Source organism: Homarus americanus, unplaced genomic scaffold (assembly GCF_018991925.1).
Source record: "Homarus americanus isolate GMGI-L3 unplaced genomic scaffold, GMGI_Hamer_2.0 scaffold34360, whole genome shotgun sequence".
NCBI lineage: Eukaryota > Metazoa > Arthropoda > Malacostraca > Decapoda > Nephropidae > Homarus > Homarus americanus.
In genome coordinates, this window is record NW_024739403.1 from 1,441,298 (window position 1) to 1,453,451 (window position 12,154).

General features: G+C 39.2%; 2 protein-coding genes across 2 annotated transcripts in view; both read left to right on the forward strand.

The window, feature by feature from the left end:
* The first annotated feature begins 81 nt into the window (after window positions 1–81).
* LOC121874659 lies at window positions 82–4,768 on the forward strand. The gene is made up of 3 exons (XM_042378888.1): window positions 82–193; window positions 2,005–2,122; window positions 3,385–4,768. Exons 1-3 carry the CDS (start codon window positions 90–92, stop codon window positions 3,604–3,606), a joined length of 444 nt encoding a protein of 147 aa, XP_042234822.1. The 5' UTR covers window positions 82–89; the 3' UTR covers window positions 3,607–4,768.
* Window positions 4,769–8,989: 4,221 nt separating this feature from the next.
* The window catches only part of LOC121874697 (VWFA and cache domain-containing protein 1-like), a 40,848-nt gene continuing 37,683 nt past the window's right edge, over window positions 8,990–12,154 (forward strand). The window contains exons 1-4 of the mRNA XM_042378949.1: window positions 8,990–9,027; window positions 10,686–11,043; window positions 11,665–11,803; window positions 12,002–12,064. Of these exons, the coding sequence (XP_042234883.1) occupies window positions 10,760–11,043; window positions 11,665–11,803; window positions 12,002–12,064 (486 nt within the window). The 5' untranslated portion in view covers window positions 8,990–9,027; window positions 10,686–10,759. The remainder of the gene's footprint in view (window positions 9,028–10,685; window positions 11,044–11,664; window positions 11,804–12,001; window positions 12,065–12,154) is intronic.

Here is a 12,154-nt window from a genome sequence, read left to right on the forward strand (position 1 = left end):
AAGAGTGTGTGTGTGTGTGTGTGTGTGTGTGTGTGTGTGTGTGTGTGTGACTCATGCTTCTGTTTCTTTCAGTGTTGGATTACTATCAGATGAAGGATTGTAATCTGGTACTCCTGAAGCAGCAGTTGTTCCAGACCATGAGTTCCTTCGTCCTGCCCCGTCACTCACCCATTCTGCCTGCCGTCAACTACTAGTGAGTCCCTCCCCGTCTCTCTGCCCGTCCACCATTAGTGAGTCTCTCTCCCTGTTTCTGCCCGTCCACCATTAGTGAGTCTCTCTCCCTGTCTCTCTGCCCGTCCACCATTAGTGAGTCTCTCTCCCTGTCTCTCTGCCCGTCCACCATTAGTGAGTCTCTCTCCCTGTCTCTGCCCGTCCAACATTAGTGAGTCTCTCTCCCGGTCTCTGCCCGTCCACCATTATCAACTCTCTTCCTGTCTCTCTACCCGTCCATTATTATTGATTTTCCCCGTTTCTCTGCCCGTTCACTACTAGCCATGTCGCACTTCGAGACAGTATCAGCCACACACAACCCGACACAAAGCCTCGGCCGCTCATGTAAACATTGCTGGTTAACATATGGAGCTGCCTCATGAAGACTGGCCCAAAACACCCCTCTCAAGACCTTAGGGATACAAGGGGCCAGCATTGTGTCTTAAACGGCGGTATTGTAATTTTTTATACGGGATCTCCATAGTCGGTATACAGTATTTACGTGAGGTGGTGGGTTGTCAGTCGTTTGTGTATTAGTCCGCTGTGCCAGTCGACTTGTGAAAGAGACCTAGGGGTACTTGTAAGCCCGGACCTACGGCCTAGAAAACAGTGCGTTAATGTTCGAAATAAGGCAAACAGAGTATTGGGTTTTATATCTAGAAGTGTAAGTAATAAGAGTGCAGAGGTCTTATTGCAACTATATCTTGCGCTCGTCAGGCCGCACCTCGATTATGCGGTTCAGTTCTGGTGCCCTTATTATAGAATGGATATCAATTCACTAGAGTCGGTGCAACGAAGAATAACGAAAATGATTCCGGGACTTAGAAACCTTCCATATCAGGATAGGTTAAAGAAACTAAACTTGCATTCCCTAGAAAGACGAAGAGTGCGGGGAGATATGATAGCAGTATTTAAGTGGGTAAAAGGAATCAATAAAGGGGATATAGATAAAGTTCTTATAATATCCGAGCAGGATAGGACTCGGAGCAACGGATTTAAGTTGGATAAGTTTAGGTTGAGGAGGGAGATAGGAAGGAACTGGTTCACAAATAGGGTGGTGGACGAGTGGAACAAGCTTAGCAACTTTGTAGTAAGTGCTGGAACGCTGGAAAGTTTCAAAAGGATGCTGGATAGGTTCATGGATGATAGAGAGTGGTAGTAACTCTCGACAGGAGCTGCCATGCACAGGCCAACCGGCCTATTGCAGACTCCTTATTTTCTTATGTTCTTATGTTCTTATATTATTGTACAGGGTAATAATTTGATTAGTAATTCCCGAACTCCCAGCTTAATAATAATAATAATAATAATAATAATAATAATAATAATAATAATAATAATAATAATAATAATAATAATTAGAAGTAAATGTGGAAAAATGGCACAAATTCTTTTCTTATACAAATTATTATTATTATTATTATTATTATTATTATTATTATTATTATTAGTATTATTAGTATTATTATTATTATTATTAGTATTATTAGTATTATTAGTATTATTATTATTAAAGATATCTTCTTTCAATGAAGACAATGATTAAAATGATCTAGTTAACGAAACTTATTCTTGTTGTACTGACTGTGGCGTGTTGGCAACTGTCATAATGACTTGTAACTAAGCATGACTGTTGTAGTAACTGTGAGAGTATCTTAAATTAACTGTAAGAGTGACTGTTGCAGTAATTACCGAAGCGAAGGAACTGGGGTAGATAATGTGGTGGTTATTGGGGTGACTGTAGTAATGACTGGTAGAGGCTAGCAGTGACTGTGGTTGAATTCTCCGTCACAGCATGTCCTTAATGGACGAGAGTGGGATCCTGGAGAAGCTTCGCCAGCGCTGGTGGAGAGGTCAACCCTGTGAAGACATCGGCACCGTCACCGCTTATCAGAGCCTTGGTCTGTGGGAGGTGAGTTATATTTATTATCTCTTTTTCCCACAATCTCGTCTCTCTACTACTACTAATAATAATAATGTGTGAATTGATTATAATCAATTCACACATTGCATAACCACTCTTGAATAAGTGATTCGTCTCAGGCAGTTAGTGACGTCATGGCTTTATACGTCACGAAAACAATGACGTTATGAACTACCCTCTTCAACAACAACATGGAAACGATGCTGTATTCACTGGAAAGAATACTTATTGTCGTTTCTCGAGACATGACAGACTTTATTCATACCGATCCTATTGCTACCCAAGGTTATTTATTGTACTCTATAACAGGCGTGGGTATATCCATTAGGGTTCTGGGCTTCGATTGCCTAGTATAAGGGCAGTTACATATCCAGGTATAAGCCTAGTGAGCGAGACAGTTTACTGACAGGTACAGGCCAAGTTAATGACAGGTACAGGTCAGGTTACTGACAAGTACAGGCCAAGTTACTAACAGGTACAGGCCAAGTTACTGACAGGTACAGGCCAAGTTAATGACAGGTACAGGTCAGGTTACTGACAAGTACAGGTTAAGTTACTGACAGGTACAGGTCAAGTTAATGACAGGTACAGGCCAAGTTAATGACAGGTACAGGTCAGGTTACTGACAAGTACAGGTTAAGTTACTGACAGGTACAGGCCAAGTTACTGACAGGTACAGGCCAAGTTAATGACAGGTACAGGTCAGGTTACTGACAAGTACAGGTCAAGTTACTGACAGGTACAGGCCAAGTTAATGACAAGTACAGGCAACGTTAATGACAGGTACAAGTATAGTGCCTGAGCAGGGCCGGATTCAGGAGTGGGCAAAGTGGGCAGCTGCCCAGGGGCCTCCACATATTACAATATTTTATTTATTTGTTTATTCATTTGGATTATTTTTATTTTCATTCTTTAAAATTTATGTTTATCTATTCCATCACGTAAAACTATGTTCAGCAAGGAGCGTGATAAAAATTAGGCTAGCTACTCCTTGAAATTTATGAATACCTGGTTTTCCTATGAATCGTATATTTTTAATGAATGCTATTGTTTGTGTTGCTAATAATATATTTAGAATTCCGGAACTCCCAGATGTTTAGGCTCGCTTCACTCGCCACCCCACCCTCTTGGGTAGATATAATGAGGGGGGGCCTCCACAAAGAGGCTGCCCATGGGCCTCCACAGGTCTAAATCCGGCACTGTGCCTGAGACAGGTACAGTCTTACAACATGTTCATTGATTTATTACAGGTATGCTCGGCGGGGCTGTTAATGTTGGTAGGCGTTGTGATGGCGGTGTTGGTGTGCTGCCTGGAGCACGCCGGCCCACGCCTCCACCACACCTCCCTCATCACCAGGACTACGACCAGTAATAGGAATCGTAGTATTAGTAGTGAGTGTATCCCGTCCTCTCAACGCTGCTCTACCAACACAACTCATGGCCAGGTCTTGAAGACAGTGTTGTCAGACTAAGGTGTTTTTAAAAGCAATTAATAAGATGCCTCAAGCAAGCTCACACATTTGTCGCTTAATAAAACATTTTGTTTCTTCCATTGAGAGATTTGCGAGAGTTTCGGAGCAGTCTAACCTCATCGTCAGACAAACTATAAAACAAAATCATGCATGATGTAAGACGTCAGTTGTATACAGGAAATAATTTAAAGGCCAAACAGTGCAAGGCGTCTGTAAACATAAAAACAAGTGAACCTCACGTAAAGACCAAACATTGGGTGACAAATACATCTAAAAGTATACCAGTGTAAAACACAAAAGCAATACACCAAGGAAAACTATTGAATTTTTGTTCTAGATACACAAAATATTATTATCAGATTATTTTTGGACTGTATCTCTCCCTTTGAAATGTTATTTTAATATTTAAAAACGTCTGACTTCTTTTATCTTGACAGAAAAGATTTCCAGTATTTCAAAGGTTCTTGAAAGCATTTAGCATTTCTTTATTTCATTCAGTGGAAGAAATATTGTTCACAGCTTGACTAAGGATGATGTCTAAGGACAAAACTGTTGTTATGAAGTCTGATAAAGGCAATGAAATTGTTATAGCAAATACTGTATAGAGGATAATGTTAGGAAGCTGTGACGCCTTTGAATTCCATCCTCCAATGTTCTTTTGAATATTTTGAACAAGGAAGAGTAAATCAACAAGTTTTGTAAATCTTGACTATCAGTTTGTTTATACCGTATACTGTACAACGTGTGTGTGTGTGTGTGTGTGTGTGTGTGTGTGTGTGTGTGTGTGTGTGTGTGTGCGCGGCATTATTATGCCCTAAAATAATCTCATTTAATTACTTAAGGTGAACATATATGTAATTCACCACGTTTCATTAAATCCATAATTGTAACTCTTAAGTATACTGATGTCTGTGAATATAGTTAATGTATCAATTAATTCCAACCATATTGTTTGTAGATGCCAACTGTACTCATTGTAACCACTTATTATCCTTCGCTTCTTCCACGTATGTTTGGGGGTCATCTGTGTTTTATGGTTATAGGAGAAAAATTCGAGCTGGGGTCAGGATTTTAGGTTGAGACGGAGGTGGACGCAACTAAATAAAGTGCCAAGTACACCATAAACAGTAACCCAGAGGTATATTCAATGCGAGGAAATAAAACTTTGGAGAGAAATTAAAACTGATGCTCCGTGCTTTCTACGCCCCAAAAAAAAGAGAGTTGTGCAACGAGCTTGCAGAGCCCCTGAAGATCCTGTTTTGTAAATGCCTGGATGAACGAAAGGTCCCCAGTGAATGGAAAGTGGCTAATGTGAGTCCTATCCTCAAGAAGGGCGATCGGCACTCCACGAACAACTATAGACCGGTGAGCCTGACCAGCATAATATGTAAAGCACTTGAGAGTATTATCAGAGATGCCGCAATGGAACATCTAATACGAAACAATCTTGTAAAGGATTACCAACACGGTTTCATGCCGGGGCGCTCCTGCTTAACACAATTGCTCAAGGTATTGGATATTTGGACCTATATTCTGGAACGGGGTGGTAATATCGACAATATTTACCTAGATTTTGCCAAGGCTTTCGACAGTGTATCCCATGAAAGGCTGAAAATCAAACTGGAAGGGTACGGAATTCGAGGAAATGTCCTAGCATGGATAGAAGACTTTCTACATGACCGCAAGCAGTGTGTGGTGATTAATGGCACGAAATCATCATCCGTACCTGTCACAAGTGGGGTAACACAGGGCAGTGTATTGGGCCCGCTGTTGTTTGTTTGTTTCATAATGACATGCCTGACGTTGTACACTCCTCCATACAAATGTTTGCCGATGACGCTAAGTTATTTCGGGAAATTTAGAACCAAGCGGACTGTGAAGAGCTGCAGAAGGACCTCTGTGGGCTCCAGGAATGGTCGAAGAAATGGCTGCTGAGATTCAATGTCACGAAGTGTAAGAGGATGCACCTGGGGCGTACCAACGGTAAGGAGGCGTATCATATGTCCCAAATGGGATGAAGAAACTGCACTAGTTGAGACTGAATGCGAGAAGGATCTAGGTGTGTATGTTGACAATGAGCTGAAGTTCTCGGGCCATTGCGAGAAGAAGGTAAACCAGGCAAATAAATTATTGGGTCTTATAAGAAGGTCGTTCAGATATCTAGACGGTCCGTCCGTCGTAACGATCTTCAGGAGTGAAGTGCTTCACCATCTGGAGTACTGTCAACCCGTCTGGTCCCCGAGATATGCTAGGGACTGTCAGTTGGTTGAAAATGTTCAGAGGAGGGCCACCAGACTGGTGCCTGCACTTCGGCACCTCAGCTACCCTGAGAGAGTGGAGCGCCTGAACTTGCCTAGCTTATACTACAGACGGGCAAGGGGGGACCTAGTTGAGGTGTAAAAGCATCTCAGGGAGCACTACCTGTACTCAGTTGAGTGTCCTTACTTGGAGCTGGCGGACGCTCGCCCCACAAAGGGTCACAGCTCAAGATTGAAGAAGCCGCAAGTCCAGAAAACTGTGTGGGCAAACTTTTTCGGAGTGAGGGTTGTAAACTCTTGGAACAATCTACCAGAGTGTTGTGACGGCACCGAGTGTGAGCTCTTTCAAGACAAGACTTGACCAACACTGGAGCGGGTTCAGGTACATTCAGGAGCCGGTGCATGCCCAGTATTTGCCAACAGTGCGTGACAGAGACGTGACCGATCGCCCGGGCGGCTAGCGAGCCGATCTTTTGGTGAAGAGGATAAATGAAAAGGAAAAGTAATCAGAGATGTGACCGATCGCCCAAGCGGCTAACGAGCCGATCAGTGGTGAAGAGGCTAAAAGTAAAAGTAAAAAAGAGAACAGCAGACCGCACCTCATAGTTGGGAGGCAAGAGACTTAATATGCGCGCAACAATACTCGTAGATACTAGTGGGAAAAGTTTAAAAAATCATAGTAATCAAGTTCCCAGTAATATTAGATCCAAAATCCTTGCTGTAGAATGAGAGAGGCAAGAAGTCAAGATAAGTAAGTTAGTTGGAACTAAAGTTCTCGATAAAATAAGTGGATATATTAAGGAAAATATATAATGAAACTGAAGAGGTAATAGTGGGCAGCTGGAGACAATAAAGTTCTGTGAGCAGTTAAGGAAGGAACGTAAGTGGTGAACAGTGTTTGTAAAGTAGTGAAATATTTAAGGATACTTGAGAACCTAAAATTAAGTAAAAAAAAAAAGAAAGGTTCGACTTTTGAGAAAATTATTTTAATCTAAACTTTTACTCTAACGTAAGCACACTTTAAAAGAAACTAATAGACATTGCCTAAAATTTTACATGGATAAAGCAACCAATCACAGGGTCGCAGAATTACGGGCGTTTAAAAGTTGTTGTGTTTTGTCTAGGCATACACACATGCACGCGGGTTGCCAAATGAGGTAAAGAAAAAATTAAACTGTCAATAAGTTAAGGTTTTCGCTCGCCTGTCTTCTCGCTCAGGCTCAATGCTATCCATTTTTTGCCCCTAATGGCTCTATAGTGTCACCTATTAGTTCAGTATACAGTACAGTACTTCAAACTTACAATTATCAATTTTATTCTTTTATATAATTTTTGCACAAGTCTATTAACGACACATAAAATATTTTGACTCCTTTGCATATTTAAATCCACCCATCAATATCCAATAAGTTTAATTGGCACACTGCTAAACTGAAGTTAGGGGAGGACTACGTAAAAATGTGATTTTTTTTTTATTTCAGCCAGTGGTAGGTTTCCTGTGAATTTGGAATGGCGGCTTAATTCCGCCTTACCTTATAGGCTAGTTGAGGTTAGATCATATAGGTAAGGTAAGGTGACTATGAAGTAAAGCCGGGGCTATCGTGCCGAGGGCCGAAGTTCCTTGTAGGTAGGGTTGCCATACGTTCGTATTTTCCCCGACATGACCTCCATTTAGGTCTCGAAATCTTCATCTGGAAGTAATTTTAAAAATTCTTCAAAAGTCAGGAATTTCAGCTTCCATCATTTTCTCCACGGAAAGAAATATGAAACTATAATGACGAGAGAGAGAGAGAGAGAGAGAGAGACTGTGAGAGGGGGGAACAGTAGAGATCTCGTTCAGTTTTCGTCAGCTAATAAGTCACGTGTACGCCTGTACGGTGTTGTCAACTTAGCTGCTAGCAGTTTTTGGGCTAGCCTGTAGTGCTATGTACTGCTTTTCCTTGTTCTTCAGCCACGAGCATTATTATAAAAAAAAATTATTTAGTGCTATTACAGACATAAATTAAATGTTGAAAGCATACCATTTTTTTTTATGGCTTATTTTACACTGTAGCGTTTTTTGTTCTTGTCCTGTATTAAAGGCATTTTAGCAATTTTCAACCATAATCTAGCCACTTTCTCTATATTATTTACGTGTGTCGACAACTATGACGGTGACCAGTGGTTGGCCAGTCTTTAACCTGCAGTGACAGTGATTGATCTTAGTCTTTGTTGTGGGTTTGTCGCTTGTTGCCACAGCTAGTGCTTACGATTTGTTGTACTTTTCCAGAGCATATAAAACGGTCACAGCTGCATCAAGGTTACATAGGCAGGATGTGGGAACGTCCTCTTTTTTTTAATGTTCAGATATGTCAACCCTACTTGTAGGTGCTATCATTCCTTAGTTATGCATCCTGCTGTCGCCTGTTGGCAGTAGCAGTGTACCACAAGTCTTAATTTATGAACATTGACACATAGATTTAAATGAGAATTATAGTCTTGCACACGGGATGTAAAATGAAACTTTAATAAATAAAATCAATGGAGGAGCCCAACCTCTTGACTTTTCGTGTTATCCTTGGAATTATGTACTTGATTATGATGATTTGTCCCCAGTGAAGACGAAGGTAATGCAAGATGTTAAAATTGTGACCTAACTCTGTTCCACTAACTATATATTAAATGCAACAATTAACACAGACGGTACAAATACTAATCTGTACAGTAATTGGAAACAGTTAGATTACACAGCATTCAACCACTTGCAGGTATATGGAGTCATAAATGAGGCTTTAAGAGCTCGGGTAAGTAAACCTAATTGTTATGTACAATAGACTTTCGCTCAATTCTACACACAATGACTGCTCTAAAAAATCAGTGGAGTTGCAGACGAGCGAAGCAACATTGATCAATGGTTGACCTATTTTATTTGTACCCAGTGTAAGAAGCCATTAAGAAACATCATACGAACATCTGCAACTTAACACCACATCTTAACATTGTCAGTTTAAATGCCAATAAACATAATTTTTATTCTTATCAATATATAATCTTATTCAATTTGTCGAGTAATAATATTATTGATTTGTAATTTATTTATTGTTAATATGGATTGTAATTTGACTCAGGACTCCTGCCTAAGCCTTTGATGTGCCGAACCAGATGTAAACAAAGCAGCTCCTGGGTGAGTGATACTTTGGGTTTTTCCTTTATTTTACTCTATTACTTCATTAAGATATCTTCTGGAAACATAAACTACTTTCAGAATTAACTTATAGCATGAGCAGAAATAAGGAAAATTGTTTTTTAATTAAGAATAAAAACATTTTGCTTAGATTTATGAGTTGTCAATCCCCAGACCCCACCAGATAGGTTATCTCAGTTTGGGTGATAAATGACATTGTATCGTTAAAATGTGATCTAAAGAATCACAACATCCTTCAGTTTCTCTGATATATTTGTCTCTCATTAATGTGATGGTGAAATGTGCATAAATTGCCCATGGTTAATTATGGGGTGAATATATCGGCGGAGAAGTGTTACTATTGTCATGGACCATTGTGACAGAATAGTAGTGAGACCATTGTAGTACATTGAAACAAAGCTCTGGATTTTTTGTGTTGATCTGGCTATCAATATAGACATACTATATTGTTGTGAAGTCTTCAAAAAGCCAACCAAACCTAACCTAATCAAATTAAAGTAAATTGTTAAGGGCTTACTTGGGCATTCTTTAGTTGAATTGTCACATTTTTGCCATTGTGTGCATGCCTATTCTGTATACATGTTGAACCAATGTCAACTTGTATGTTAATATTACTATGTAAATATGGAAATCAACCTTTAACAGTTTTCTTGGTGTTCTCCTTCCTTGAATCAACATGTTTATCATTGTTTGTGTACCTGCACTGGATGTATATATCCTAAATCTAATTGAATTTGGGTAATACAGTACTCTACTACTCTGAAACTGTATTGCAGGCTAACCAGGAACTTTAGAAAATGTTTTTATGGAAGATAACTTCTTTTTACGCCAAGAAACTCCAAAAACAATGAGGATTTATATTTAATATTTTTTTTCCAGTTTTTCATCCTGAACACTAATCCATGTTGAACCACTATATCCCTGCAACACCATTTTCATTGTTTACATGACAAGTGTTTCATACACAGCATTGTGTCCCAGTGACCATTTTATAAACATGAACACTTCCACTTCCAGGGACTGCTATATTATGTTATTTATTGTAGATAAGATGAACCAACCTAAACTAACTAACCTAGAGTGAAAGTACAGTACATTATTTTAAGTTAGGTAGATTAGATAAAATATGGAAAAGTCTCTAGGAAGTATTTAATAACAGTTCAAGTGCCACAAATGGCATTTTAATTGCTGGGGATGATATAATTACAGGTATACAGTACAGTGATAAAAAACTGAACAGTACAGCATTTTTAGTACTGTACAAGGAAAATTTTAGTACCTACTTTAATCATAAAAAAAGTAAAATATGAATTTATAGTTCATTTGTACTTACCAGAGATGATAGCAATCTCTGCATAAGTTATGGTTTAAATGAATTATGATACAGCTTCTTCAGATCACACAGTGCCTGATTTAAAATGGCCGTTTGACAGATAACTGGGCTCTTGATAGATTTTGTTTTTGTCTCTGATTTATTCATTATATTCCTGTACTGTACAGTACCATACTGGCTGCTGCAAAATTATGTAAAATTAGCTCATGTAAAAAGAGGGATACCATAACTAGCATTAATCTTTAAATGACATTGTATCTCATATCAGGAACACAGTGTAAGCTAGGTTATCTTATATTTTTAGCATCATCTGCAGTGATGAGGGACCACTCATCTAAAGTGATAACTTATGGCAATGACTGGAGCTGAGTCTTAATCATGAGAAGCCGAGCTCACGCTGTGCGGAGCGGGCGGTCGGCGGTGGCCTTGCTCACAGCTCTCTTTCCTCTGTGTGTCTCTCTGCTGTTGTGGGTGTCACAGTCTGTGGCACAGGAGAATGCCGGTGACACAAACTACAGTAACAGCAGCACCTCAGATAGAAGCTTGGATAAGAGTGAGAGTGTTGATGTTCACAAAGGAGATGCCAAACCAGTCATTTATGTGAACAACCCACAACTCTTGAGGGAAATGCAGGAACAAAGTTTCCTTCGACACACCTTTAGGTAAGATTGTGTCTTTTAGGATTTTTGTTGATGATTCTACGGGATACAGTATACTGTACTGTATAGTACTTGAAGTGGCTGTGCTATGTATTTAATAAGAAATTTGAGATTGCAGATTGTTTTTTTTAATATAATAATTTGTTAATGTATTGTACATGAAAGAGTGTTCAAGTGAATAAGCTGGTCTTGTATGTATAAAATAAGAGTAAATTTATGAAGTACAGTAGCTACTGTAAATATAAGCTGGAAGTTTTTTTTAGAGAGGAAAGAAAATAGTAAGATAGTGAAAATTGGATTGACATGGGAAAATTGATAAAGCTACACAGGTAGATGGAAAGTTAGATTGTATTATTTGGTTTATATCTCAGAAAACAACTGAGAATATATTTGTAGACATACTCCCACAACTAAAGTGTACTTGTAGAGAGTAGAAATTAAGTTTTACTCAGTACAGTATACAAATGTTTTTCACTCAGGTAAGCTGAAAGCTAATGTTGAGATCCTTGGATGACTAGTAATGTACTGTCTTGCAAGACAGAATGTTTTGTTGCATACAGTAGGTACAGGTACCCTATTTATTTGTGTCACTCATACTCAAAGGATATGTATAAATTTGTGCAGATTATCACCGGGTGGAAATGGTGATGGGAAAGATGGCAGTGTGTTGGGTGGAGGTGTACCCCTGTTGGAGCGTGCAGCAACCCTGGGGTCACAACTCAGACATATAGCCAACACTGAGTTGGGAGTTACACATTTGCAGGTGAGAGTAGGTGAATGCTCTATGTATGATGGTGGGCTTCATTGTTTAATTTTTTTACTGCATGTTCATTAGGGGGCCATCAGTTTGCTATAAGAAGATCATATATAATTTTTGGTGATTTACTTTCTATATTTGTAACATCTGTTTAAATTTTTGTAGGCTATTGAATGAAAATGTCAATAGATATCCTTATTTCAGGCCACCTTTGATGAGCTGCCATATTCAGATCTTGAACGCAGGGAGGAGGAAACTGTTAAGGAGGTAAGGATAGTAAGGATAGGGCATCTGTCATATTTATGAAACTTGTGTTGTTTATCTTTAATATATTAGATATTATATTAAGAAAAAATG

What these genes read in the sequence shown, in the direction of transcription:
- LOC121874659 (XM_042378888.1), top strand. Translation starts at nt 90, where the DNA reads ATGAAGGATTGTAATCTGGTACTCCTGAAGCAGCAGTTGTTCCAGACC. An exon ending in CTGCCTGCCGTCAACTACTA is followed by an intron (nt 194 to 2,004) that starts GTGAGTCCCTCC and finishes TCTCCGTCACAG; the next exon opens with CATGTCCTTAATGGACGAGA. An exon ending in AGAGCCTTGGTCTGTGGGAG is followed by an intron (nt 2,123 to 3,384) that starts GTGAGTTATATT and finishes GATTTATTACAG; the next exon opens with GTATGCTCGGCGGGGCTGTT.